This window comes from Rhineura floridana, chromosome 1, assembly GCF_030035675.1.
Source record: "Rhineura floridana isolate rRhiFlo1 chromosome 1, rRhiFlo1.hap2, whole genome shotgun sequence".
Lineage (NCBI taxonomy): Eukaryota > Metazoa > Chordata > Lepidosauria > Squamata > Rhineuridae > Rhineura > Rhineura floridana.
The window spans coordinates 179,537,995-179,564,401 of record NC_084480.1 but is presented as its reverse complement, the minus strand read 5'-3'; the positions used below and the strand labels follow the sequence as shown (position 1 = coordinate 179,564,401).

Sequence of the window (26,407 nt, the reverse complement as noted above, 5' to 3'; positions counted from 1 at the left end):
ACTGGAGGCCAGTTCGGGATTTCATAGGCCAAACAGAAAGGTATGGTGTTTAAACCGTGTCCTGACTGATATAGTTCCCCAAAGAAATTTTCCCAAACTGTTGTTGAAATAAGACAGTCAGGTTTAGCATAAGGTTTTGGCCAATGATGTGCTATAAGATGCCAGAAAGTAGAAGGATTTTTGAGTTTAGAGGCTTGTAGCAGATGCTGCCAGATGATTCTTTGTTCTAAACTCTTTTTCTTTCTTATTAGTTGTTTATATTGTTTTTTCGCTATACAATATTCCTGTAAGGAATCTGGAGATCTGTTTGCTTTATATACCTGGTGAATGGCAATAAGTTGCCTTTTACATGTGACACATTCATGGTCGAACCAAGATCTAGATTTATAGACTTGTCTAGTTGGATGTTGTTTAGAATTGGTTAAAAGGACCGTTTGAAGCATAAGAATTACTCGTACAAGAGCTTGCTCAAACTCTTATACAACTAAAAGCATGAGAACTGCTATAGAGCCTGCCAATTATGGCATTGTGTGAACCCTTGCCCAAGCTCACGCATAAGAATATGTAAAAAAGCACTAGCAGCTCTTTTCCTTCCTCATTTCTTTGAATCCATGTCAGTAGTTTTTGCTCTGTTCTTTCTCAGCTGAGGTTTACATGAGATGGTCATAGCTAATAGGGTAGTCATATTTACAACAAGAGATGGCATCAATGGACATCAGTAATCTGCAATGCATTTATTGCTGATGTTAAGCCACTTTCACTCTGGTCCTAAATAAGCTTTCCCAGTAAAAACAAAAGGCTCATGGTCATCAGCAAAACAATATAAAATAACATGGGGATTAAATTATTTTGCTTTGGTCATTTTAATTGCTATATCTATCAACATTTTTACTCAGAATTAGGTCCCACTGATTCAGTGAGTTGTATTTCCAAGTGACAGCACAATTCTAACCATCTATTCTCAGAAGTAAGTATTGTTGAATTCAATGGGACTTACTCCCAAATTAGTGGGGTTAGGACTGCATTCTTACACAGCAATCCAAATGCCCCTAATGCTGGGCTGGGGTGGTGGTGGTGGATTGAGCAGACGTGTCCCTGCCTGCACAGCTCTAGCAGCTGTTCTGGCCTCCTGTCGGCCAATGAACATGCTGTTGGGTGGCAGGCCCACTGCCATTATCCTGGAAAGCCCCAAAACAGGGTGGTCTGAGGGGAAGGAGTGGACAGGGCAGAGCTGAGCTGGCCTTGGATCTGCTGAATACAAAGTTTCTGTTACTGCTTTTGGGTGAAGACACTGGGCCTGATCTGGACCCAACAACTGCACCAGTTTGAAGCTGACTCAGAGATTAGGACTAATGGTTCTGCCCTCCCCCTTCAATTGTGGCTACCATGGGTAGCCAGACTGTGGTTGCAGCAGTGGCTCCACCCCTCCACAAAGCCCCACTGGGGGAGGTTAGGATTGCAGCCTAAGTGTGCTTAGAATTGCAACTGTGCAGGACAATTAGTGTTGCCAGGTCTCTGGGTTTTGCCCAGAGTCTCTGGATCTCTGGGTTCCTCTCTGGGTCTCCAGGTGAGTCACCCCAATTTCTGGATTCCTAGCTTTCATTTAAAAACAAAATTAAGTTTCTAAATGGTCTGGTTCAAGAGATATACATCAAAACATCAATCACCCCCCTGAAACTTTTGTTAAATGAGCTCATGGCTGGCTGTTCTAACCCCACCCTTCCAGGTTGGTAGCCAATAAGTGAAGTCAGGGTTGTGATTGCTAAGGGATTTGTTGACCTCCAGGTAATAGCTAGAACCCATTGCAAGACCTGAAAAATGTTGATTTTTCCTGCTTGTCTGAAAATCTTATAAACTGAGTAAGTTTGCAGCTTTCAGCAATAGCAAAGTCTTTCTGTCTTGTGTGCAGAAGATCTACTGTAAATGCCATTACAATGCGTTATCCTTTTCTAGTTATGAGGAGTCAAACAAGTTTACATTCCTGGGCTGTTGAAAAGGGCAGTGTTTTGAAAACCTTTCCAATATGAAGCTTTAATCCTATACTCCCTTTTCTGGAAGTAAAGCTGCAATGCTAATCTCACATACTGAAAGTAAACCCAACTGAATTCAATAGGATTTACTTTTGAGTAGACATGGTTAGGATTGTGCTGTAAATTAATAGGACCTTTGAATGAATATAGCAAATGATGGTGTATGTGCTGTAAATCTTTCCCTGCCTAATCCTATTTTTAAAGCAATTATGCAGGGATTACTTAGATGTCACTGCTTTTATTATATAGGAAATTAATTCTGATTTTTAAAAAATGTTCTGCAATGACCCACTAGTTTTGACAATAAACTATTATATGGGATATATAATAAATAATAATAATAAATTTAATTTATGTGTCGCCTATCTGGCCAATGGCCACTCTAGGCGACGTACAATAAGCAATTAAAACACAGTACAGAAATACAATAATACAATATAAACAATGCAGTAGCAAGAACAATACTAATACAGGGTACGAGGCATTCCAATCATAGCGATTAACCCTCCCTGGAAATCCCGAAGGCCTGTTGAAAGAGCCAGGTCTTTAAGGCTTTACGGAATACATTTAGGGAAGAGGTGTGCCGTAGATCTTGTGGGATCTCCATTGTGTGTGCATATGTAGTCTATCCAACATCCCCGTGAGGTAGGGCTGCTGATTGGAAAGCAAGGCAGCTCACAATAAGAAATAAATCCCTTTAAAATCCAGTAACCATAAAAACAAGTATTAAACAGTTGCAAACAGTTTAAAGTGACATGATTCTGAATTTTGGGTTGGATGAGTGAAGTTCCTTATCACTTGAGATTGCAGTTCTGTGCACGCTTCCCTGTTTGAGTAAGTCCCATTGAATACATTGGGACTTGCTTCTGAGTAAACATGCATAGGATTGCACTATAAATACCTTTATTTATTTATTTATTTATTTATTTATTCGACTTATTAGTCGCTTATCTGGCTGAATTGTCAGCCACTCTAAGCGACGTACAAAGCAGAACATGCAAACATCAAAACATTAAGAGACTAACAATAAAAACTAACAATAACGGAAAAGCTAAAAAAACAGGAATAGGTTGTGTAAATAATAAACATCTTTGACAGTCATGCTTATATAAATATTTCTTAATACTATGTCCCGATAAGTATCTGATTTCACACTATGGCCGTACATTATTATTTCCTCTACATTTTAAGTGTGCCCTTCTTTCTTGGGGTGCTCATAGTCCCCCTCTTTTGTTTTCATCCTGAAGAGGAGATTAGCTGAGAGATGGTGAGTAGCCCATGATCACCCAGTAAACTGTATCGATCACTTCCATTTTAAAAAAAAATAAAACTATCTGCAGGTAAAGTTTATTATTTATTGCAGCTTTCAGGGGTATCCATCTTTACCACTGAGTGCTCCCATCTAACATCTCCACAACACTACGCTCCTGCCTTCCTGCAATGGCCTTCTGGTGACTGGCCTGGCCTGAGGGCACTTAAATCCTTCTTGCCAGAAGCAAGTAGGCTAGATTAATTGTTCCCTACCCAGGCTCCCTAAGCAGGTGAGAAGGAATGATTCCATTACTTTACCTGGACCTGGTAACACCCTCATTCCGCTAAGATTTCTATCTTAATTTCCAATCAGAGAAATGTTTTTTTTAATTGTATGCTCCAAGAAACAGTGGTTGATGCTTAATGTATCATGCTTCATGACATCACTAGGGCCTGTCCCATTACATCACTGGGGCTCACCCCTGAAATCTCAAGGGTTTGGGATGCTGTTGACCTGGCAACCCTGAGTACAATCCTATATCTGTTCAACAGTTAACTCCTTTGTGCTCAATGGGACTGCATCCCAGATAAGTGTGTAACTGCAACCCTAGTTGCTTAATCAGCATATGCCAACTTTTACTGCTGAGAGCAAATTTAATCAATGGAGGTTTGAGTTAATCACATGCCTGGTCATTTTTCTGGGATTATTTTGTTCTGGTGCATTATGGTAATAGGATAGGGGTCACCAACATTGCACCTGTGGGCGCAATGGCACCTTTGAGGTCTTCCTCTGGTGCTCACAAAGCCTCTTACCCATCTCCCTCCGCACATGCACTGCCCCCTTGGTCATGAGGACCTTTTGTCCTGTGACAAGCACGTAGGAGGAAATTGAAAGTGATGCTCTTTCACACTTCTTCTTTCACCTCTATGTGCTTTTTGAGGCTCAGATTAATTATTTTACCCAGATTCCTTAGAAAGGCAAAGTGTTGCATGCATGTTCTCTTTCTTTGTCTCTCTCTGATCAGAGGGAGCATAGAGAGAAGGGGTCAGAAGGAGTGGTTCCCCTGGCACTCTCTCAAAAATATAAACGTGTGCATGGGCCTAAAAAAGGCTGGCAACACGTGTAATGGGGAATGAAATGGAAAATACTAAAGATGATCTTTGTTTTTAATATTGAGCAGTAGTTTTGTTTTATTAATTACAAGCTTCCTTCAATATCTCTAAAATGCAGCTACATTTAGGTTACAATGAGATTAACATTTATTTACATTTTATCAATTAATTGATAAATTAACTTTGAAACTAACTTTGAAACAGTTAGTTTCAAAGACAGATGATTTATCCATTCATTTGATCTGCTGACAGATTTAGTTTAAAGATGGCAACTGTTAAGTAGCTTCCTGTGATGCAGCAGAAGTCACGCTGGTCCTTTCCAATGCAGTAGTAACATTCATTTTATTCATTTGAGAGGATATGTTGGACTAGTTTTTAGAGTGTCCCCTGACCTAATGTTTCCCGATGGCCAGAAAACCCATACGTGGAACACAATTCACCATGAAGTCTTCCTATTTAATTGAATGGGGTCTGTAAGAGGAGCACAGGAAAGCCTCACAAGGGATTGTGCCTTGTGTGTTTCCTGTAGTTGTGCAAAGTACTCAATCTGGATGCTCCATATTGCTCTTGAATGCATGAACAGGAATGCCTGTAGTTGACACCAGTGCCAAATCACTGGGTTGGTCTAAACATAACAATCATGGCTTAATAAACCATGGCTTATTAAACAAGGAAGGAGCACTGGGCTCAGTAGTGGACGCTCTCTTGACCTCCCTCCGGCTGCATTGCTGCTGTATAGTGGGATGGAGAAGTGGACAGGCAGTACTGACTGGGCTCACACACAACTCCCTTCTCTCCTTTGCTCTACTGAATTACTGGCTTTGGCTCTCAGGGTTTATTTAAACCACATGTAACTTACTACCGTCCAGGAGGAGTGAGCAAATTCAGTCTGTATTGAGAGTGGAACTCCCATCCACTAAATTGCAACAATAAAGAAGGATGATGCAGAGCTTGGAAAAGTTACTTTTTTTAACTACAACTCCCATCAGCCCAATCCAGTGGCCATGATGGCTGGGGCTGATGGGAGTTGTAGTTCAAAAAAGTAACTTTTCCAAGCTCTGGATGATAATAATAATAATGGTACACAAATCTCAAACTTACATATTTTTAAATAAGTACAATATCTAGACCTTCCACAGCATGTAAATGATAGCATGTATTAGCTCTTGGTGCTTTTAAACAATCTGATATATACTTACTGAGCATGCTCCAACAGCTAGCTCTAGGAAGAGGAGAGGGAAGAACATTTGCTGTTCAGTACTGCACTAGGATAAACAACAACAAAAGCATGGGCTACACAGTTTCCTATTTTGTCTGAAACAGGATACTGTGGTTTAATATCAATTCGCTAACCAGAATCTGAGAACAGTGCAAGGCTAAGTGCAGTATTAGCGGCCATAGGGGCAGTGCCAGGATTGTCTCTTTTGACTGGATTGTCAGCTAGGTGTTGGCATGCTCCCCAGAGTCACAGTCAGATCTCTTTCCTAGCTCTGTTTCTTTAGATCCTTTTTGTTGGGGATGCCAGAGACTTAATGTGGGAGTATGCAAACTCCCAGGTTTTTCCACTGAGCAATCTCCCCTTCCTGTTGTTCAGGTTTCCTTTTATCCAAGAAATGTCTTAGGAGAGATTGAAAAAGGGAGCTGCATGTTCTTCCATCAGTAGATGTTGGTTTCAATAAATAATGTCACCTAACCTATATTTTCTCTCCATTATCTTCCTGATTACATGCCTGACTGGTTTACATTTTAGCAAGCACAATGGAGAGACGGTATTTCTTGTTTCTCTCTTTTGCTTTTTATCTCTCTCTTTCCTTTCACGTTCCCGATATATATGGGGAAGTTTGTGTTCAGAAAAAAAAACACATGATTGAAACTAATTAGGATAGTTCTTATCTACATCTAATGGTTAGGAAGGACATATCCTGAACTCAATTTCCTATGTGCCAAGGTCTCCACATATACATTTTCTTTTCTTCAGCTTTCCTTCCACCCTGTACTACAAGGTTGCCAGTCTCTCAGCTGTAGTGCAGAGCTGGAACTGGACATGCTAGCTAGCTGTCAGAGTTTGTTCCATGTTTGAAGCCAACAATGTAGGTGCCTCAAGAACAAGAGCTAATACTGTTGCAGAGTCCCTTATTATTTTCCTAGTGCATAAAAGGCCAATGGAACATAACAATGCCTTGTAAGACAGACCCCACAGCACGAAAAACATTATTTCACACTCCCATTATTTCACACACTTTTCTGAATGCAAGGGTGTAGTTGTCCAGGGTCCCAGGGGGTCTGAGATGTTTAGCTTTTTTGAAAGCAGGGTCCCAGCAGGATCTCTATGTCTTCAGTGTCCTTTCTGGCTGATTGGAGCCAATCAGAGTGAAAAGAGGCGAGTCAGCCACTGAGAAGACTCTTCTCTGTAGCTAACACATTCCACTTTCATGCTGATTGGCTCCTAGAGATGTCTGTTGCTATGAAAAAAGGCCTGCATGGGAAGGACTAAGTGTGGAGATGACAATGGAGAGGAAGCAAGCAAGGAAAAGTGGAAAAGGAAGGAGGGAGGGGGAGAACCTGGGCTGAAGCCCAAAGCCAGTAGTAGTAGGGGAGGGGGACAGAGAGAAAAAAAATACTTTCCCCCATGTGAGTGTGTGTTGGTGTTTCCGCTTTTAATGATATTGTATATATGTGTGTCATGCACGGTAATGTGAAATGCAAATGAATATGTCTAAGAGTGTGTGTATGGTACAGACAACACTAGAGATTAGGATCAGGAATTTCTATGCTTCAGTTTCCTCCTATTTATTATTTATTTATTTATTTTATTATACTTGTATACCGCCCCATAGCCAAAGCTCTCTGGGCACTTTACAGTAACTAAAAACATTAAAACAAATACAGTTTAAAACAGATCTTATAAAAACAATTTAAAACACAATTTAAAAATTTAAACAGTATAAAACACATGCTAAAATGCCTGGGAGAAGAGGAAAGTCTTGACCTGGCACCCAAAAGATAACAGTGTTGGCGCCAGGTGCACCTCGTCAGGAAGATCATTCCATAATTTGGGGGCCACCACTGAGAAGGCCCTCTCCCTTGTTGCCATCCTCCGAGCTTCCCTTGGAGTAGGCACCCGGAGGAGGGCCTTTGATCTTGAACGTAGTGTACGGGTGGGTTTGTATCGGGAGAGGCGTTCCATCAGGTGTTGTGGCCCCAAGCCATGTAAGGCTTTATAGGTCAAAACCAGCACCTTGAATCGAGCTCGGAAACATACAGGCAGCCAGTGCAAGCGGGCCAGAATCGGTTTTGTATGTTCGGACCGTCTGGTCCCTGTTACCAATCTGGCCACTGCATTTTGCACAAGCTGAAGTTTCTGAACTGTCTTCAAAGGCAGCCCCATGTAGAGTGCATTGCAGTAATCTAATTTGGAGGTTTCCTAAAAGTAATAAGCTCTGCAAAAATGCAGTTACTCTTGGTATGGCAACCAAGAAGGGAAACCCAGCTAAGGACGTTACTTACCTGCGGCATCTTAGTACATTTGCCCATCTATGCGCACAGAAAATAGTAGATCCAGCTGAAAGGCAACACATGGTGATCTGCATTGATCATTGCAATGCATCACTAAGGAAATTATTCAAAGTAAGAGACTGGAAGCTCATTTTATTGTATAATCTTAAAAGGTCGTGCAATCTTATTTTTTTTTTTCAATAATTTTTATTCAAATTTTCATAAAACATACAAGACGAATTCATAAAACATCCAAAGACAAAAAACAAAATCAAAAACAGCTAAACAAAAAAAATAAAAAAAAATAAAAATAAAAATAAAAATAAAAAATAAAGAGTAAAATATTGACTTCCCATTTGTCAAAGATCAGATCAGTTATAAGTCTATAATATATAACAATCCTGTCTCTTAAGTCATATTATAAAATCACTTTCCTCCAATAGTTATCTTACTTAATCATCAAATCTCATAAACATTACTTTATTCTTTCCACAAAAAGTCAAAGAGAGGTTTCAATTCTTTAAGAAATATATCTATCAATTTTTTTTTTCCAGATAAGCATATCAATTAATCCATCTCATTACTAATTATGATAATCTTATTGTCATAACCATAGTCAAAATAAACATTTCAATTAATCCATCACATCAGAATCTGTTAGGTTCAGTAATTTCAGTAGCCATTGTTCTATTATCCCTATTAGTTCCATTTTCCATCTTCCATCTTCAGTAGTCTTGTTAAGTCCAGTAATTTCAGTATCCAATCTTCCATTATCAGTATTCCATAATGATCTTGCTGTCAAAGCCATAGTCATATAGTAAGAGTCTGATGGGAATTACCTCTATCCCAAATATTTTCTTGCCATCCATTCTGAATAGGTTGCTGAAATACTGCTGTAAAATCATATCTCTGTTCTTTTTTTCAAAATACACTGGGTCATCTCTTGAAAGTTTTTCCATTGTTACATGGCTGCAGTTAATTCCATAAATTTTCTCTATATTGGGCTCCATCACATCATTCCAGTCCAGAAGATTATCCATGCCATTGATAACTTTATCTCTAGAATCTTCATTAATTTCTTCAGAGATAACATTGAGTTCCAAACAATAGATTTTATTTCTAAAGTCCATAGACTCCAAATCTTTTTCCTGTTCCACGTTTGTTCCAATCTCCGGGGTCTCCTCTCTCACAGGGACCCCTGTTCCAGTCTCCAGGGTCTCCTCTCTCACAGGGACCCCTGTTCCAGTCTCCAGGGTCTCCTCTCTCACAAGGACCCCTATGTCTTTAATCTCCTGTGTCTCCAAACAATAGATTTTATTTCTAAAGTCCATAGACTCCAAATCTTTCTCCTGTTCCACGTTTGTTCCAATCTCCGGGGTCTCCTCTCTCACAGGGACCCCTTCCAGGGTCACCTCTCTCACAGGGACCCCTATATCTTTAATCTCCTGCGTCATTTTACTCAATTCAATTTTCAGCTCCTTACAACCCTGTCGCAGGTTTTGTTTCGTTATCTCAATCTCATCCATTATTTTCTGAAACATAGTTATTTCCAGATTCTCAGCCACTTTCTTAATTGCCATTTTAAAAGAAAAATATAGGAAAACCACTTCTTATTTCAGCAACAATTGGGTTAATACTCCAAACTTGGTGACATCACAGTATAAACAGAGCAGACAGCCTTATCTCTCCATAGTTAAGTAAACAAAATGCAGTTCCCAGGATCGAAACAATTAATGGCAGTCGTCAAGAAACAGATTCGTCAAAATAAAATAGACCAAAAAGAGAGTAGTCTCAGACAGTATAATATTCTTCAAAATAAAAATCTGGAATAGAAATCCCTCTTCTGTGTATATCTTTAGAATGCAAATCCAGGACAGCTTTTTGCAACAAAAACAGAGATAAGCTATTAATTAGTGCGTAGCAGAGAGAAGTTATGGCTCCCCAGTGAGATGTCAAAAACCGATCAATCTGGCAAATCTCTTTTAAACAGCAACAATTTAAGTCAAGTAAAAGAAAAATATAGAAAGAAGGGTGCTTGCCTGTTAGTGCGTTCTCTCTTAGAAGATAAGATGAACGTTCGCTTTAACAGATAGAGCTTGCTGTTGAAAATCCGTCCCACCTTCGTCGGCTGGACCTCGTCCCATAAATTAATGAGATCTGGTCGTCCCAACAAAAATAGGCTTTGAGGTTAATCTCTTCGTTTCTCCCTACCCGGGAGAAGTTTAATCAGTCAAAAAAAAAAGAAAAAACTGACTGATATATCTGAATAAGCTTCTTTTGAGGCAGGAGCCCGTCTCAAAAGCAGGCACAGGCTAAGTCACCCTTCCCGGAAGTCGTCAAAAGGTCGTGCAATCTTAGATGAGGGCATGGGTGTGCGGGAACATGGTGCAACTAACATGAAGGGACCCTGCACTTGTGAATTTGCGATTGCACTACTGCCTGAATGATAGGAATTTCTGTGGGCAGCTTCAGGGGTTCAGTTTCCTTCTATGGAGACTTGTGATGTTTGTCCAATATTTTCTTGTAATATTTACTATGCAATATCTGGGTAATTCCGTAGTGACCAACATAACATTTGTAAGCTTCCTTAAATATTATTTTGTGTTTTAGCTAATATTATTTGAACTCCAATTAACATTAAACTATTTGTTTGTTAACTGGATTGATCTTCCCTGCAAAAATAATCAAGACATATGCCACAGATAGTTTAAATGCTTTCTTTTTATTGTGTTTTAAAAGATGTAACCAACATAACAGTTATGCAACCTCCAGAATGTATCTGTAACTTGGCTAATTGTATCCTCTAAAAATATGAATAATAAAAATACATCTGCAGAAATATACATAAAGAGCTAATGTTTCATGGGAAAGTGTCAAAGTTATGGTAATGTTTATTGGAAAATGTGGAAAAAAGGTCTTCTGGCAATGACCTGTGACCAACATAACATGTGACAATTCATTGTCAGACACCCACAAATAATTGCCTTCAAAGCAAGACCCTGCATATGACACTTTACTATGCAGTCACAAGTTGTGGGTCAGCATCAAGTCCACGAAGGAAGTTGTAATGCCAATGGGAATTTGCAGATAGCTGTGGAAACACCCTAATGATTTGTTTCTTTTCAACCCAACATTTATCATAATTTGCGGGAAGACAAATGTTACGGAAGTCCCCCTTTTTAAGAGGAGGATTTCATATTAATGATCATCATATAAATTTACACAACCAATCTTTTCACAAGTTTTCACAACAAATTTCCACTGCATATATTATCTTTCTTCTAAAAATAACCAGTGTCCACTATCTCCTTATCTGACTTGACTTTCAGATTGTAAGCTTCTTGAGGGCAGGGTCCTGTCTCTTTTTGCAATACTCTGTAAGATGATATGGTACAAATAATAGGCCTAATAATTATTCTCAGGGAAAGAATTATGACAAGCCTAAAAAGGGATTTAAATGACACACATCACAACATATTTATGCTATGTAAGTTCCACATTGTGGTGTTATGTTGGTCACAAGAACTGTTGCATGTAAAACACACTTCAAGTAATATCACATTTTCTTAATGCTAATAACCTCAAAGGAGAGAATGAAGTTTTTTTTCTTTAATGTTTTTAACGTTGTTTTGTTTTAATGTATTTTATGGTCTTTTTATGATGTTTTAAAGTATTTTTAGTGTTTCTCTTTGCTGCCCTGGGCTCCTGCTGAAAGGAAGGGCAGGGTATAAATAAAATAATAAATAAATAAAGTTGAAAATTATAGATTTTTCTTTTCATTTGTTGAGGGGGAAAATATGTTTTTATGACATCAAAACAAGCTCATCCAGCATAAGTTTCATTGTTCTAAGCTTATATGATTTTGTTCCTTGTCTTTTTCTTTTTCTAATGTTCTCCTGGGCATGTGATGCATCTTTGCATTTGAGAACCTTTTCTAGTTCTCGCATAGCTGCCCTCCCCAGTCCTAGCCTTCTTCTGATTTCTTGCCTATTGTCTCCAGTTTAGTTAATGACTGTGCCAATGTATTAATAATCCTTGACAAATTCAATGTCCTCGTTGTCAACTTTAAAGTTACGTAAATCTTCTGTTGTCATTACTTTAGTCTTTTTGACGTTCAGCTGTAGTCCTGCTTTTGTGCTTTCCTCTTTAACTTTCATCAGCATTTGTTTCAAATTGTTACTGGTTTCTGCTAGTAGTATGGTATCGTCTGCATATCTTAAATTATTGATATTTCCGCCACCACCACCCCCAGTTTTCACACCTCCTTCATCTTAGGCCAACCCCGCTTTCCGTATGATATGTTCTGCATACAGATTAAATAAATAGGGTGATAAAATACACCCTTATCTCACACCCTTTCCAACTGGGAACCAATCGGTTTCTCCATATTCTGTCCTTACAGTAGCCTCCTGTCCAGAGTATAGGTTGCGCATCAGGACAATCAGATGATGTGGCACCCCCATTTCTTTTAAAGCATTCCATAGTTTTTCATGATCTACACAATCAAAAGCTTTGCTGTAATCTATAAAGCACAGGGTGATTTTCTTCTGAAATTCCTTGATTTTTTCTATTATCCAACGTATGTTTGCAATATGATCTCTGGTGCCTCTTCCTTTTCTAAATCCAGCTTGGACATCTGGCATTTCTCGTTCCATTTATGGTAAGAGCCTTTGTTGTAGAATCTTGAGCATTACTTTACTTACATGGGATATTAAGGCAATAGTTTGACAATTACTGCATTCCTTGAGATGCCCTTTCTTTGGAATTGGGATGTATATTGAACATTTCCAGTCTGTGGGCCATTGTTTAGTTTTCCATATTTCTTGACAGATTTTTGTCAAAATTTGGACAGATTCAGTCTCAGTACCTTGTAGCAACTCTATTAGTATGCCATCTTTTCCTGGTGATTTGTTTCTTCCAAGTATTTTAAAAGCAGCTTTCACCTCACATTCTAAAATTTCTGGTTCTTCATCATATGGTTCCTCCATGAATGAATCTGTCATCCTGTCATCTCTTTTATAGAGTCCTTCAGTGTATTGCTTCCATCTTCCTTTTATTTCAACTTGGTCAGTCAGTGTGTTCCCCTGTTGATTATTCAACATCCCCAGTCATGATTTAAATTTCCCTTTCATTTCTCTCATCTTTTGGAATAGGGCTCTTGTTCTTCCCTTTTTGTTGTCCTCTTCTATTTCTGTACAATAACTATTGTAATAGTTCTCTTTGTCCCTACATACTAGTCGCTGTATTACTGCATTTAGGGTTCTGACCATATTTCTATCTCCTTTTGCTTTTGCTTTCCTTCTCTCTTTAACCATCTTAAGAGTTTCTTCAGTCATCCATTGAGGTCTTTCTCTCTTTTTAATTAGAGATACTGTCTTTTTGCCATCTTCCCGATAATGTCTCTGACTTCAGTCCATAGTTCTTCTGGTTCAAGTAAGTTTAAAGCCTCAAATCTGTTCCTTATTTGATCTTTATATTCTTCTGGGATGTTATTTAAATTGCATTTTCTCATTATGATTGCTTTGTTGTTCTTCTTTAGGTTTACTCTGATTTCCGTTATGATCAGTTCATGATCTGTACCACAGTCTGCTCCTGGTCTTGTTTTTGCAGAAAGTATGGAACTTCTCCATCTTCTGCTACCAATTATATAATCAATTTGATTCCTATATTGACCATTTGGTGATATCTACGTGTACAGTTGTCTTTTCGGTTGCTCAAAAAATGTGTTCGCAAGAAACAAATTATTGGCTTCACAGAATTCGGTAAGTCTTTCTCCTGCTTCATTTCTATCTCCTAAGCCCCATTTCCCCACAATTCCTAGTTCTTCTCTGTTCCCTGCTTTTGCATTCCAGTCCCCCATGATTATCAGCACATCTTGCTTTGGTGTGTGATCCATTTCTTCCGGTACTTCTGTGTAAAATCTCTCCAATTCTTCTTCTTCTGCGTTTGCCGTTGGAGCATAGACCTGGATGATGGTTATGTTCATAGGTTTCCCATTTAATCACATTGATATCACTCGCTCAGACCTTGCGTTGTAGCTCCTAATTGCTTTTGCTACATCACTTCTCACTATTAAAGCAACCCCATTTCTTCTTAATTTCTCATTTCCTGCATAAAATAGTTGCCTGATTGAAAATGTCCCATTCCGGTCCATTTTAATTCACTCACACCAAGTATTGTAATATTGGTACGTTCCATTTCTTGCTTGACAATTTCTAGCTTTCCCTGGTTCATGCTTCTCACATTCCATGTTCCTATTGTGTATGTTGTACAACTCCGGATTCTCCTTTTACATCTGTGCGCATCAGCCTCTGGGCTTCCTTTTGGCTTTGACCCAGTTGCGTCATCAGTCACAGCGCTACTCGTACTTGTCCTTTGTTCTTCCCCAGTAGCTCGGTGAGTGCCTTCTGACCTGGGGGTCTCATCTTCCAGCACTATCTCGTATTGCATTTTGGATACTCTGTTCATAGGGTTTTCATGGTAAGAGGTATTCAGAGGTGGTTTACCATTGCCTTCCTCTGAGTTTGGATGCATCTTAGTCTGGTGTCTTAGCTTTGACCGTTCTGCCTTGGGTGCCCCTGCTAGGAGTCTAGCTTCTTGGTCTAGACTCCTGATGGCATTGCTCTCAGCTTCTTCAACACTCTCAAACCCCCTCACCACGCTAAGGTGTGCGTCCTAGAGGGGGAGCTCATATCATATTAACGAGAAATATAGGTGCCCCTAGGGCATTTGTGATTTGAAACATGGGGGTGGGGGAAGGAGAGAGATAGAGAGATATCTGCCCCATCTGCTCCTTGTGCACACTGAAGAATTCCTGCCGTACCTAACAGCTTATTTCAATGTCTTTCTTCATTTTCTCATAAGAAATGGAAGTACATTTGCACTCATTTGTTGCAGACCAAGCATAGTGTCTTTCTGAAGTGCAGTGCATCTTCTTCTGAATGTGGAATTTTCATAGCATTGCAATTGCTGGGAAAACACTTTTCCTGCTAAATGTTCAATGGTCAGAGTTGGACTAGTGCTGGGAGACCCAGATTCAAACGAGGGCTCGGCTGTGAAGCTCCCTGCGTGACCTTGGGCCAGACACTACATCTCAGCCTAATCTACCTCACTGGATTGCTGTGAGGATAAAAGCAGGGCAGGGGTAGAACCACTTTGATCTCCTTGGAAGAAAGGTGGGATGTAAATAAGAGTCACAACAACAATCAGATTGCTATGTAGATGTGGTGTTGCAATTGTAGCACCAGCAAGGCAGGAACAAGCTCCGCCTTCTGCCCCCTCATTGCTAAACCTCTATGGTTATAACTTTTCGCATGCAAATCAGAACTGAATCATAAACTAGAAATTAAAATAAGGCTGCAGTCCTGAGCATTTGAAAGTTAACTCTATCTATAAGCCAAATCAAGAGGACTATGGAGAAAATATGTTTAGGATAGGAGTATTAATCTGGAATATACTGTTCTATCTTTTTCAGAAATCAAACATGGGACAAAATCCCTCCATGCATGCTTCCTCTTCTGTGCCCTTCCTCGTGTACAGGGGTGTAGTGGTCCAGGGTTTTGGAGGGTCAGACCCCTTACTTGTTTTGGAGCAGGGTCCCTATGTCTCCAGCATCCCACAAACCAATCAGTACCAAAGGGGAGTGTGTTAGCCACTGAGAAGAGTCTTCTAACGTGCTTCTTTGTCCTTTCCTGCTGAACCAATCAGAGTGAAAGGAGGTGTCAACTACAGAGAAGACTCTTTTCAGTAGCTAACACTCTCTCTTTTCTTGTTTATTGTTTTCTAAGGATGTCTGTTGTTGTGGGAGAAAGCATTAATAAGGATCTCAATCTCAACAACCCCACATCAAAAAAAGGGGGGTGGCTGTGACTATCATGAAGGGACCCTGCACTTCTTAATTTGCTACTATGCTACTGCTCATGTATTTCGGGCACCACCTCTATAGCTCCCTGACAGGCCTCTTTTTTAGCAGTTGCTTATTCTAAGACTTCGTGCTGTTCTGCTCCACAGCCGCAGGGAGCCAGCCAGCCAGTCTCTCTGCGTTTGCGAATCCCGCTATTCGCTGTTTGCAGGAGCACAAGTCTGGGATCCAGGGCAAAAATGCAGTCGAAGCAGGCACCTCTTGATCATCTGATTAATCCCCTTGAAAGCTGCAACCCTAAACTCAAGCACGCAGGAGTATGCCCAGACAAACTCAGGAAGGTTTACTCTGTCTTGAGTATACACGACCTGTAGAGGTTGTAAATCCATCCCACTCAATTCCAAGTTATCCCTTGGAACCTTGGCAGCAATCCTATACCTACTTGAGAGTAAGTCTCATGTAACTCAATGGGAGTTACTTCGGATGGATAACTTGCACTGTTCACGTTTGAACATGGATAAGATTCAATTGCACGAAGGACAGTAGCTTGCTCTGATTCCAAACAAACAGCGCACTTCAAGGCACCTCAAACCTCTGGCACCTCAGCGAGGTTTGGCAGTGATGGCGATAGCAGTGCAAGTTGACCAATTTCATACGTGGCAGTTTATCACGGGGTTAATGCTAACCCACATGGCCGTCAACACACGAAACTGGTCACAGCTCACACCCTGCTGAACCCGTGGCACTATGCCAATGCTTCAAATGTGAAGAGAGCGAGCGAGCGGCGGGGCTGTGGTTTCTGAGTTGCACTCTGCATATGCTCAGATACCCTACCGTCATATATGGGGTTTCCAGGCACTCTTGAGCACCGGCACCCACCTACCGACCCACTCACATCCCCCTCTCTCTGGCCGTGTGCAAGAGTTGCGTCAGGATATGCTAAGAGGAGCTTATTTTTAACTCGCCCGGGCAGGAAGGGTTCCTGAAGGCTAGCGCAGAACCTTATTAAAGCTGGCTGCCGGCGGGGAATGAAGCCAGTTGGGAGCACACGGGAGGAAGGGAGAGAGGGAGCCCGCCTCCTCCTAGATTGGACGGCGGCAGCGGCTCTGTAGGCGGCTCTGTAGGCAGCGGCAGCACCACCACCGCTTTCGGGACTGGGCGACTGATTCCCAGGATAGGCAGCGGGCAAGGCGCATCCTAGCGGGGAGGTGTTCCCCCCTCACGTCGCTGCGCCACTACCCGCCTTGCTACCCTGTGCGTTCGCGCATATCCAGCATGCTTAGGCTAAGGCTGCCGCTCTCCGCCCTCGGAGGCGCAAAAGGAGGCAGGCGCCCGCAGGCGGCGGGCTGGTCCTGAGGAGTTTGGGTCTTTTTTATTATTATTATTATTAAACCTCCGTCCCCCCCTTTCCTTTGGTTCCTGCGCAGCGGCCATGAAGAGGCACCGATACTTGCTGGAGGGCGCCGCCGCGGCCGCTTTTGCCGAGGGCGAGAGCGAGGGCGGCGGGTCCAAAGAGGACGCCGAGCGGGGCCCCCCGTGCCTGTGCTGCCGCCGCCGCAGCTCCCGCCGCGACTGGCTCTACGAGTCCTACTATTGCATGAGCCAGCAGCACCCGCTGCTCGTTTTCCTGCTGCTCATCGTGATCGGCGCCTGCCTGGCTCTGCTCGCCGTCTTCTTCTTCGCCTCCGGGCTGGTAAGTCGGGCTCTCGCCGCTCCTTGCGCAGCGCCGAGCGCCAAGTTTGCGCCCTTCCCTCGGAGCGCTGCCTTGAGGGAGGGAACCAGCCGCTGCCTCGACGTGGCGCCCCCTGCTCGGAGGGGAAAGGAAGAGTCCCAGACAAGACTTGCAGGAGGACTAATATGGGGCTCCGGGGCCGAGCTTGGGCTCCGCTTCAGGCTTCCGGGGCTCCGTTCTGGCACCGGGAACAGGTACTGGAGCCTCTGGAGTGTCGGCTCCGTTTTAGTCCTCTAGAAGCCTTGGTGGCGCCAAAAATAGGCTTCTATGCAGAGCAGTGTTTGCTTTAGACCTCCAGCGCTAGGCTGCGTTGTGGAGAACATGTTCTGGGGCTTCGCCTCGGTTCTGCTTTAGTCCTCTGGCATCGAGAAAACCTTTTGGGAGCCGAGCCCTGGCTTTGCTCTGTTTACCCCTTCTAAACTCATAAAAAAGAAAAGAAAAAGAAAGCCTTTGAGCATATGTAGAGTGCATTTCCCTCCCTTGATTTTTTAAAATTCACCTTACTTTATTCTCAAAAGAATGGGCTGGGTTTTAATTTGGAGCTTTATTAATTTTTAAAAAAACAATATTATTATGTCAAATGCTCTGTGCCACCTGCAATTGAACACATTTTTGTACCTATTGAATTTCTAATGAATGGGAAGCCTCCATTCTTCAGATTTTTGGTGCAACTTATAGAACTGCCAACTCTGGACTTGTCAGAATGCCATGTTCCAGAGGTTACTGGCCAATAGAAAAACAAGATGTTACATTTTGTAAAAAAACCCACCTTTCATGGGATTTAAAATTCAAATGTAGCACTATCTGTATTGTTTTGAACTCAAAGCGACTTTGGGATCATGTTTAATTTCTGTATTTTGCTACTGCTGTTGTTTAGCTGTGCAACCTGATCCTACGTATATTCACTCAGAAGAATGTCCCACTCTATACAGTGGAATTTATTTGGAGGAAAGTTTGCATCTGGTTGTAGCCTTACTTTCATCCCAGCTTCTTTGGGCTGTTTTTTTTTAAAAAGGCTCTGCTCTACTGTGATCTGTCATACAGCTATTTAGCACATCTTGGTCCCTGCTTTTCAGTACTCCAGATAGAATCTCTGCTGCTTTTTCCTTTTGCAGTTTCCTACTGGGCCTCCCTCCCCACAGCTTGGACTTGTAACTGCCTTCTGATCTGTGTTAGCACACAATTACCTTGTGTAATCGCTTGGGTAATTTACCTGCATTCATGTAAATGGCAGAGCAGTAGGCACTTAAAGGACTTCATGCCCAAGGCTTGCTTTGGAACACTGTTTGGTCCTTTTAGTTATATGTTCTGATCCTGGATCAGAAGTGGAATAAACCTCAGTCCTTTAGTCATCAACATGGCTCCTTGGAAATGTCCCATAGATTTCAGTGGAGTTTATGGCCAAGTAAGTGTGCTTAGGCTTGCAGTCCAAATTTAATTCCTCTAATTCATTTGCTTGGTTTCCTTCCTGCTGACAGATTAACCTTGTTGGCATTTTGTTGGTGCTGTTCAAGCTGTAAGGTTTTAAAGCTACAAAAGGGCATTCAGTAACCAACACTTTTGAAAAAGGAGTTGAAGGAACCACAATTTCTCATGTTCAGGCAGGAGTGCCATTGTTCATGTAGCCAAAAGGGCACTAGTTATGCTCAAGAGGAAGATATCGGCAGATTTACAGATGTGCAAAAAATATTTAGGAAAAACCAGGGGGAGGAATCCTGCAAAACAGCCCAATGAAGATTGGGTGGGGTCGGTGGCCACGGAATGCTGATGGTTGGAGGGGGTAAGGAATGGGAAAATTGGGTGGGAGGGGTTTTAGGATGACATGGGAATGGGGTGTCCTGGAGAAGGCCATGGCTGGCTGGCTGGAACACTGAATAGGAGCACTCTATACTGTAACGTTTTGTTACAGGGCCCACTTACTATACCGATTTGTTTTAAATAATTAAAAGCCAGTTTGTTGCTCAGATCATTTGCTCCACGTGCAAGGTTGGCAACCCTCTAATTTTCAACAGAAGGAAACCTGGTGAAGCTTGTTGGATTCCTTGTTAGCTTGCTCTCAAGGCTTCAACATACCTCCATTAAAATCAATGGGAGTTTTTGCTATTTACTTTTAGAGGAACAAGATTGCATCCCAAGTTCAGGAAAATAAACTGTGTAATCAGATGTAGCTCATACACTCAGCTAAAATGCTAGAGTTTTCCTCCTGATTGCAATAATTCATCAAAAGGGTTTTTAAATTCTTGTTCAGCATTTTCATGTTCAGAGCGCAAATGACGTGAACCATTGTGGGTTGCAGTCATGTTTATTTAAAAATATCACACAGAAAAACTGCACTATACCTTTTAAACTTCTCTCTGACATGAGAGTTGGAGTAAATGATTCCCTTGCCCCTTCTCTGCACATACACACAGGCACTTCCTCCCTTTTGCCTATCCCTCTTGACATGCCAGGAATCTTGCCCACAGTGGAGGAAGGCAGGCAAAAGGACTGGGGGAAACTAGGTGGGAGAAGCCACGACTCCCTCATCTGTTGATTCAGTGGGGAATTTTAAGGTACAGTGATCTCCTGGTTGCAACTAGGCAACTCTAAGCATGACTCATTGAGACTAGTTCTGTGCGTGTTTATTTAGACATAAGTTCCAACAGAGTTCAGAAGGACTTACGCAAAGTAAATGTGTGTGGAATTACAGCCTTGGGAAATTGCCTTATACCATCAGACCATTGATTCATTTAGCTCAGGATTATCTTTATTGACTGGCAATGGCAGTCTGGGTGTCAGACAGAAGCCTTCCTCAGCCCTGCTTGGAGATGCAGGGGATTTAACTCAGGACCTTCTCCATATAAACCATATGCTCTACCACTAAGTTATGGTCCTTCCTGAGCCTTAGAGCTGTTTCACATTTGGTAACTTTAAAAATTATCTATTGTCCATTCTTAGTTTTATTATATATATTTTTTAAAAAAGTTTATATATTTCTTTTATATTCTGATCTTTTGAACACGGGAAGCAATTAGGGGTAGATAGATTTGAACATGGATGTACCTTACTTAGGAATAGACAAATCAGTCAGATTTGGTTTCTTTCAGTTTCTAATTTTTCTAAGCTTAAATTTCAATTCTTCACATTTCCGTAACAATTTGCAAATTTTATTTTAAATAATTCTTGTGAAAACTTGTCAGCATTTTAATGTGAATTTCTCCTAGTAAACAATGTTTGTGTGCAGTTTTGACTAATATACACACATTTTTGCAAGCAAGTTTCTGTAATACACATTTTGTATGCTGTTTTCACCAATATATGCATTTTATGCATACTTCCCCTTAATATAATAGATTTTTGTGCACATTTGTTTGTTGTGATTAAATTAAATTACTGTATACTTGATGACTGGGACAGTTCAATGTGTAAACCGACACATTTGTGGGATATGTTTTAGATATTTACACACACACACACACACACACACACACAGAGAGAGAGAGAGAGAGAGAGAGAGAGATCAGGTACAAAATGATGGTACAACGATGAAATATACTATATCAACCACAAAATACCTTCAAAATGACATAAAAAAAACAGTGAAAACATAATATGATAGCACAGGTGATATAGCAGTCTCATAGGTATGAGAGTTGTACTGATGGTACGAGACCTAGGATGGCTTTCACACTTGCAAATTACTGTTTCATCTTGCAGTGATGAGCATGCATTTGCAAATCACAAGTGTGGTTGTCTTTGACCATAATAGTTAGTCAGTTGGGAATCTGAGTACTTCCCATTTGGAGCAGACTGTTTTGGCAGAAATGGCTGGAATCTTCCTCTGTATTCCCCCACTCCTGTTTATCAAGGTTTTGCACAGGTGTTAAACTGGAAAAACATGCAGCAATTTTGGTCGAGGTTGCATTACTAAATTGGGTCACCTGGCTCATGAATGGCCATGAGTCATTTGAAGTTACTTTCTGAGTCTTAATAGACCTTCAAAGTTTATAAATGTTTGTATGGTATACGGAACTATTTCAGTTTCAGAGCAGATATAAATCAAAAACACTGAAGCCAGCGAAATAGCTAGAGGTAAGCTAGAGCAGTAGTCTTTCAGTTCAAATTTGACTGATGGTCTTTTCCTCTTCCTCTCTCTGCCTCTATCCTGTGTACATTTGAGTGTATAAAATAATTAGTGGGAGGGTGTTGTCTACAAAATACAAAGTTCCCATTGCAGACGTCGTAGATCTGAAGTGTATTTAAAAAGCCTGCGTTGAAAATGTGCATAATCCCCTTGATCATAATTCTGTTATACATCTAAAACATTTTTAGGCCTGTTTAAACATTTTTCTTTCTGAAAGTGTGTTATAGCTGCAGCTCTGAACTGAGGGGCTATTGAGAGGTACGGAAGCTACAGTATGCATTGGCAGAAGCTGGGCAGGCTTAGAGAGATGCTGTGAATGTTGTAGTTTAGTTTGTCTTTGGCATTCCAAACATGCCATGGGCAGGGGAAGAAAGCTCATTTATAATGTGTTTAGGAGGCTCTGTTTCCCAGTGGTTAACAATAAACATAGTATCTGGAGGGGGAGAGAATTATTTAATTATTGTTTTGTCCATGAAAATAGAGGCAATTTTGCTTTACAAAAACTATTTGCCCTCGGGCTCATCTTCCATTGGCTGCTTAATCGGAGCCTTTGGGTCACTGGACATTTTTTCTACTTAAAAAGCTTTTAATCTAATGCCGCTTGCCCCAGATGCTGTTATTAAGGGTCATATATTTTATCAGATATAAATTGAATTTTCTTGTTTATAATATACTATGTGACTTCTTTGCTATGCTGGAGAATTCATAATTATTACTTGGGTTATTAAAAAGTTTAAAGAGAACAGCTAGTTATCTTTAAATTGTATGAATATCCAAACTATGTTTTAATTCACTGGCTGTAGGTGTTATACAGTAATAAAAGATAAAAAGTTATGACATTAATGCTAATTTCCATATTGTAATTTGCAAAATAGTTTGCACCATAAATTCTGCAATGTATACATCTTGCTGTGTAAATTGAAGCACACTCTTCAGCATTTTTCATATTCAGACATAATGAGACTATTCTTATTCTGTGTTGCTTTTTAAATTTGCAGTGAATAGACCACTGTAATAAACTGGTTCCTGATTTGTGTCAGTGAGTGTGTTTCTTTTTTCAGAAATGTAACATTGGTAGTGTTAAAATAAACAATAAGGCATTCTCATCTCAAGATAAGCTGTAGTTTACAAATAACAGGCACAATCCAGGAAAAGCTGGGTATTTAGACATATTTATTTATTACATTTATATCCCACCTTTCCTTCAAGGAGTCAAGGTGGTGTTCATGGTTCTCTTCCTCCCCATTTTATCCTCACAACAACCCTGTGAGGTAGGTTAGGTAGAGAGATTATGACGTCACCCAGTGCGCTTCCTAGCGGATAATAAATATCTATACAAACATTGTTTTTCACAAAAATGTCCAAGACCATATAACAGGGCATTTAAATACTTCTTGAATTTCAGTATATTCTGCTGAATACTAAATATAGTAATGCAGACTGGTTTATAAGTAAACTTATATGATGGCTTTACAGGAACAACATTAAAACAGGAAGGTTTACCTTCCAATCTGGTAGCAAAACAGTCCTTTGCATATAAGCAGGGCTGGCTCCAGGCATGCTGGAGACCTTCGGCATCAGCTTGCCCTGCCCCCTGTGCATGCGCATGCATGCGGGCCCCCCACCTACCTGTTTGCTGTCTTTTACCATTGCCCTTCATGAAGATGGTGGCTGCAGTTTCCCTAAGGGGATGATGCCTCCGCTGCCATCTTTGTTGATGGCATGCGTGCGTGCTACGTGCGCGCATCTCTGCCATCAACTAAGATGGCAGCAGGGGCTTCAGTACCTTAGGGAAACCGCAGCCGCCATCTTCGTTAAGGGAAATGGTAAAAGACAGCAGACAGGTAGGTGGGGACATGGGAGGGCCTGTAGATCGCAGAGGGGCGGCTGAGGGGCCCCCTGTAGCTCCAGGGGCTGTCGGGCCAGTGCCTCACCTGGCCGCCCTTTAGAACCAGCCCTGCATATAAGCCTGCACAGGATTGCAACCCAGTTTCTCTCAGTTTATATAGTGCACAGATTTTGTTAATCCAAATTGTTTTGAAAATTGACTAATCAGCTTAGTTTATAACAACATCTTCTATGTGCAATTTCTTATGCATTTAAACATAACTTTTCCTGAGGCAACATTAGAGATGAACATTCAAGGTTAGGAGCGCCACACATTCAAATGACAACACAGCATTCTTTTGGACCATACAGTACTACTGCCCTACAGTAACACTATGTATTCTGTGACCAAGTACTTCCCTTGTCTCTTTATTCCTGATGCACTGAAAAATACTAAGGTGTACACTGAGGAAATTGGGCTTCTTTTTTTTTTAAGTGAAAGCAAGTAAAAATTCACTCTAACTCTTCAGAAGCATAGTGCTCAGAAAGAATTGTACTTTTATTTTCAGGAACTGCTTGCTTATAATTGACAGCTGTGTTTATACAGGAGCAAGAGGAAACCCATTATTTCCACCTCGCCTTGTTTTTTAAAACTTCTCATTGTAAATCAGCAATAAAAGTGTCTAGCTTTCCCTCTAGATAGCATGTTTATAATCCCGATTTCTATGAATAAATGAGAATTCACTAACTTCAAGTGCAACTCTTAATGCCACTGTAAATTCAAGCATACATTTCAGGGCAGCATGACAGAACCAATGTTGCATTTCTCCGTACATGCTTTATATTGCTGAGAGGATGATTTTGCAGCCAAACCTGTAATCCAGACAAATATGAGACTGGCTTGGTATATTCTCAGCAGGCCATTGGATGTGCACTTCTCAAAGGGCTATGTCCCTGTTGCAGAGCAACTTGGGAAGAGTTTCAAAAAGCAGTTTGTTAAACAGTATATGGCAATAACCTCCCCCCATTTATTTTATTCCGTCTCTTTCTACTTTTAAAAAGATGGTTGGGTAATCTGGAATGTAATTCTGTGTTTTGTGATATTATTGATAGTGGAAATCAGGTTTGTCTACATTCATCCTGAATATTTCATTTATTTTAATGTGATTAATGGGCTCCTTGGGAAGAAGGGACAGGATTCAAATTTGATGATGATAATAATAACAATAATTTTCTTCCCTGTCTTTCAGGGCACATTGGCTTTGCAACAATGTTTTAAAATACAATTCCAGATTTAAAAATCTGTTTATTAGAAAGACCCAAGGCAGAGCATGGAGTCCTGTTATCTTTGATGCAAACGTTTATTATTTATTTATTCACTCTAATTTAGAACCTGCCTTCCAAAGGGAGCCCAGCGAGGCTCACAATAATAATAATTTAAAACAAAACTATAATACATTACAGACTTTCAGCTGTTTTCAGCTACAACCTGGTGCCGGAACACCAGGGATCCATTGCACCACTTTGTTGGGGCCCCACTTAGGGTTTCCAGATGTCTGGTTTTTGGCTGGAGACTCTGGATTATTGGGGTCCTCTCTGGGTGAGTCAGCTTAATCTCTGTACTCTCAGCTTTCATTTTTTAAAAAAAATTAAATTTCTAGGTAGTCTCGTTCACGAGATATACACCAAAATATCCACCCCACCCCCACAACTTCAGTGAAATGATCTCTTAGCTGGCTACTCTAACCCCACCCTTTCAGGTTTGTAGCCAATAAGTGAAGTCAGGGTTCTGATTGACAAGGGATTTCTGGGGCCCAAGGCAGTACCTAGACTGCATTGCAAATGTAGAAAACAGTTGTTTATTCCTATTTATCTGAAAATCTCATAAATTGAGTAAGTATATACTTTTCAGCAGTACCAAAAGTCTTTTTTTCTGTTGTGTGTAGGAGTCTAACAAGTTTAAATTTTCCTGGGCTGTAGAACATGGCAGTGTTTTGAAAACCTTCCCAATATGAAGCTTTAATCCAATACTTGCTTTTCTGGGAGTAAAGCTGCAATGCTAATCTCACATATCCAGAGTAAACCCCACTGAATTCAATAGGACTTACTTTGAGTAGACATGGTTAGGATCGTGTTGTAAATTAATGGGACTTTTGAGTGAATACAGCAAAGGATTGTGCTTTTGTTGTAAATCTTTTCCCCCTCCAATCCGGTTTTAAAGCAATTAGGCAGGGCTTACATAGGTATCACTGCTTTTATTATGTAGGAAACTAGTACTGATGTTACTTTTAAAAAAAAATGTTTTGCCATGACCAACTGGTTTTGACAAACTATTATATAGGGTCTATGTATTTTTACATCTCCTCTGTGTGTGTGTGTGTGTGTGTGTGTGTGTGTGTGTGTGTGTGTGTGTGGTCTTCCCAACAACCCTGTGGGGTAGGATTGCCTACTGGAAACCAAGGGAGCTCGCAACAAGAAATAAAACCATTTAAAATCCAATAACCATAAAAAGTAACATTTGCAAAACACAAAGTAGCATGATTCTGAATTTTGTGTTGGGTGAGTGTCCCTTATCACTTGAGGCTGCAGTTCTGTGCACGCTTCCCTGTTTGAGTAAGTCCCATTGAATACATTGGAACTTGCTTCTGAGTAAACATGCATAGGATTGCACTATAAATATCTTTACAGGTTGTGTAAATAATAAGCATCTTTGACAGTCATGCTTATATAAATATTTCTTCATACTATGCCCCGATAAGTATCTGATTTCACACTATGGTTGTAATTATTAGTTCCTCTACATTTTAAATGTGCCCTTTTTCCTTTTGGTGGTCATGGTTCCCATCTGCTGTTTTCATACTGAGGTGCAGATTAGGCTGAGAGATGGTGAGCAGCCTATGGTCACCCAGTAAACCTTATAGCTCATTTCCATTAAAAAAGTGAAATGATTTATTATGTAGATCCATGCAATACAT

At 40.7% G+C, this 26,407-nt stretch overlaps 1 protein-coding gene across 5 annotated transcripts in view; it reads left to right on the top strand.

The window, feature by feature from the left end:
• Positions 1 to 26,407, top strand: part of ADCY2 (adenylate cyclase 2) — a 260,383-nt gene that overhangs the window by 54,956 nt on the left and 179,020 nt on the right. For 2 of the 5 annotated variants that reach the window (XM_061588142.1, XM_061588125.1), the window contains exon 1: positions 16,777 to 17,443. The exons of the other annotated variants lie outside the window; for them this stretch is intronic. In XM_061588142.1, the coding sequence (XP_061444126.1) occupies positions 17,183 to 17,443 (261 nt within the window). In that variant the 5' untranslated portion in view covers positions 16,777 to 17,182. Of the gene's footprint in view, positions 1 to 16,776; positions 17,444 to 26,407 lie in introns of those variants that run through there. 5 annotated transcript variants of the gene reach the window in all.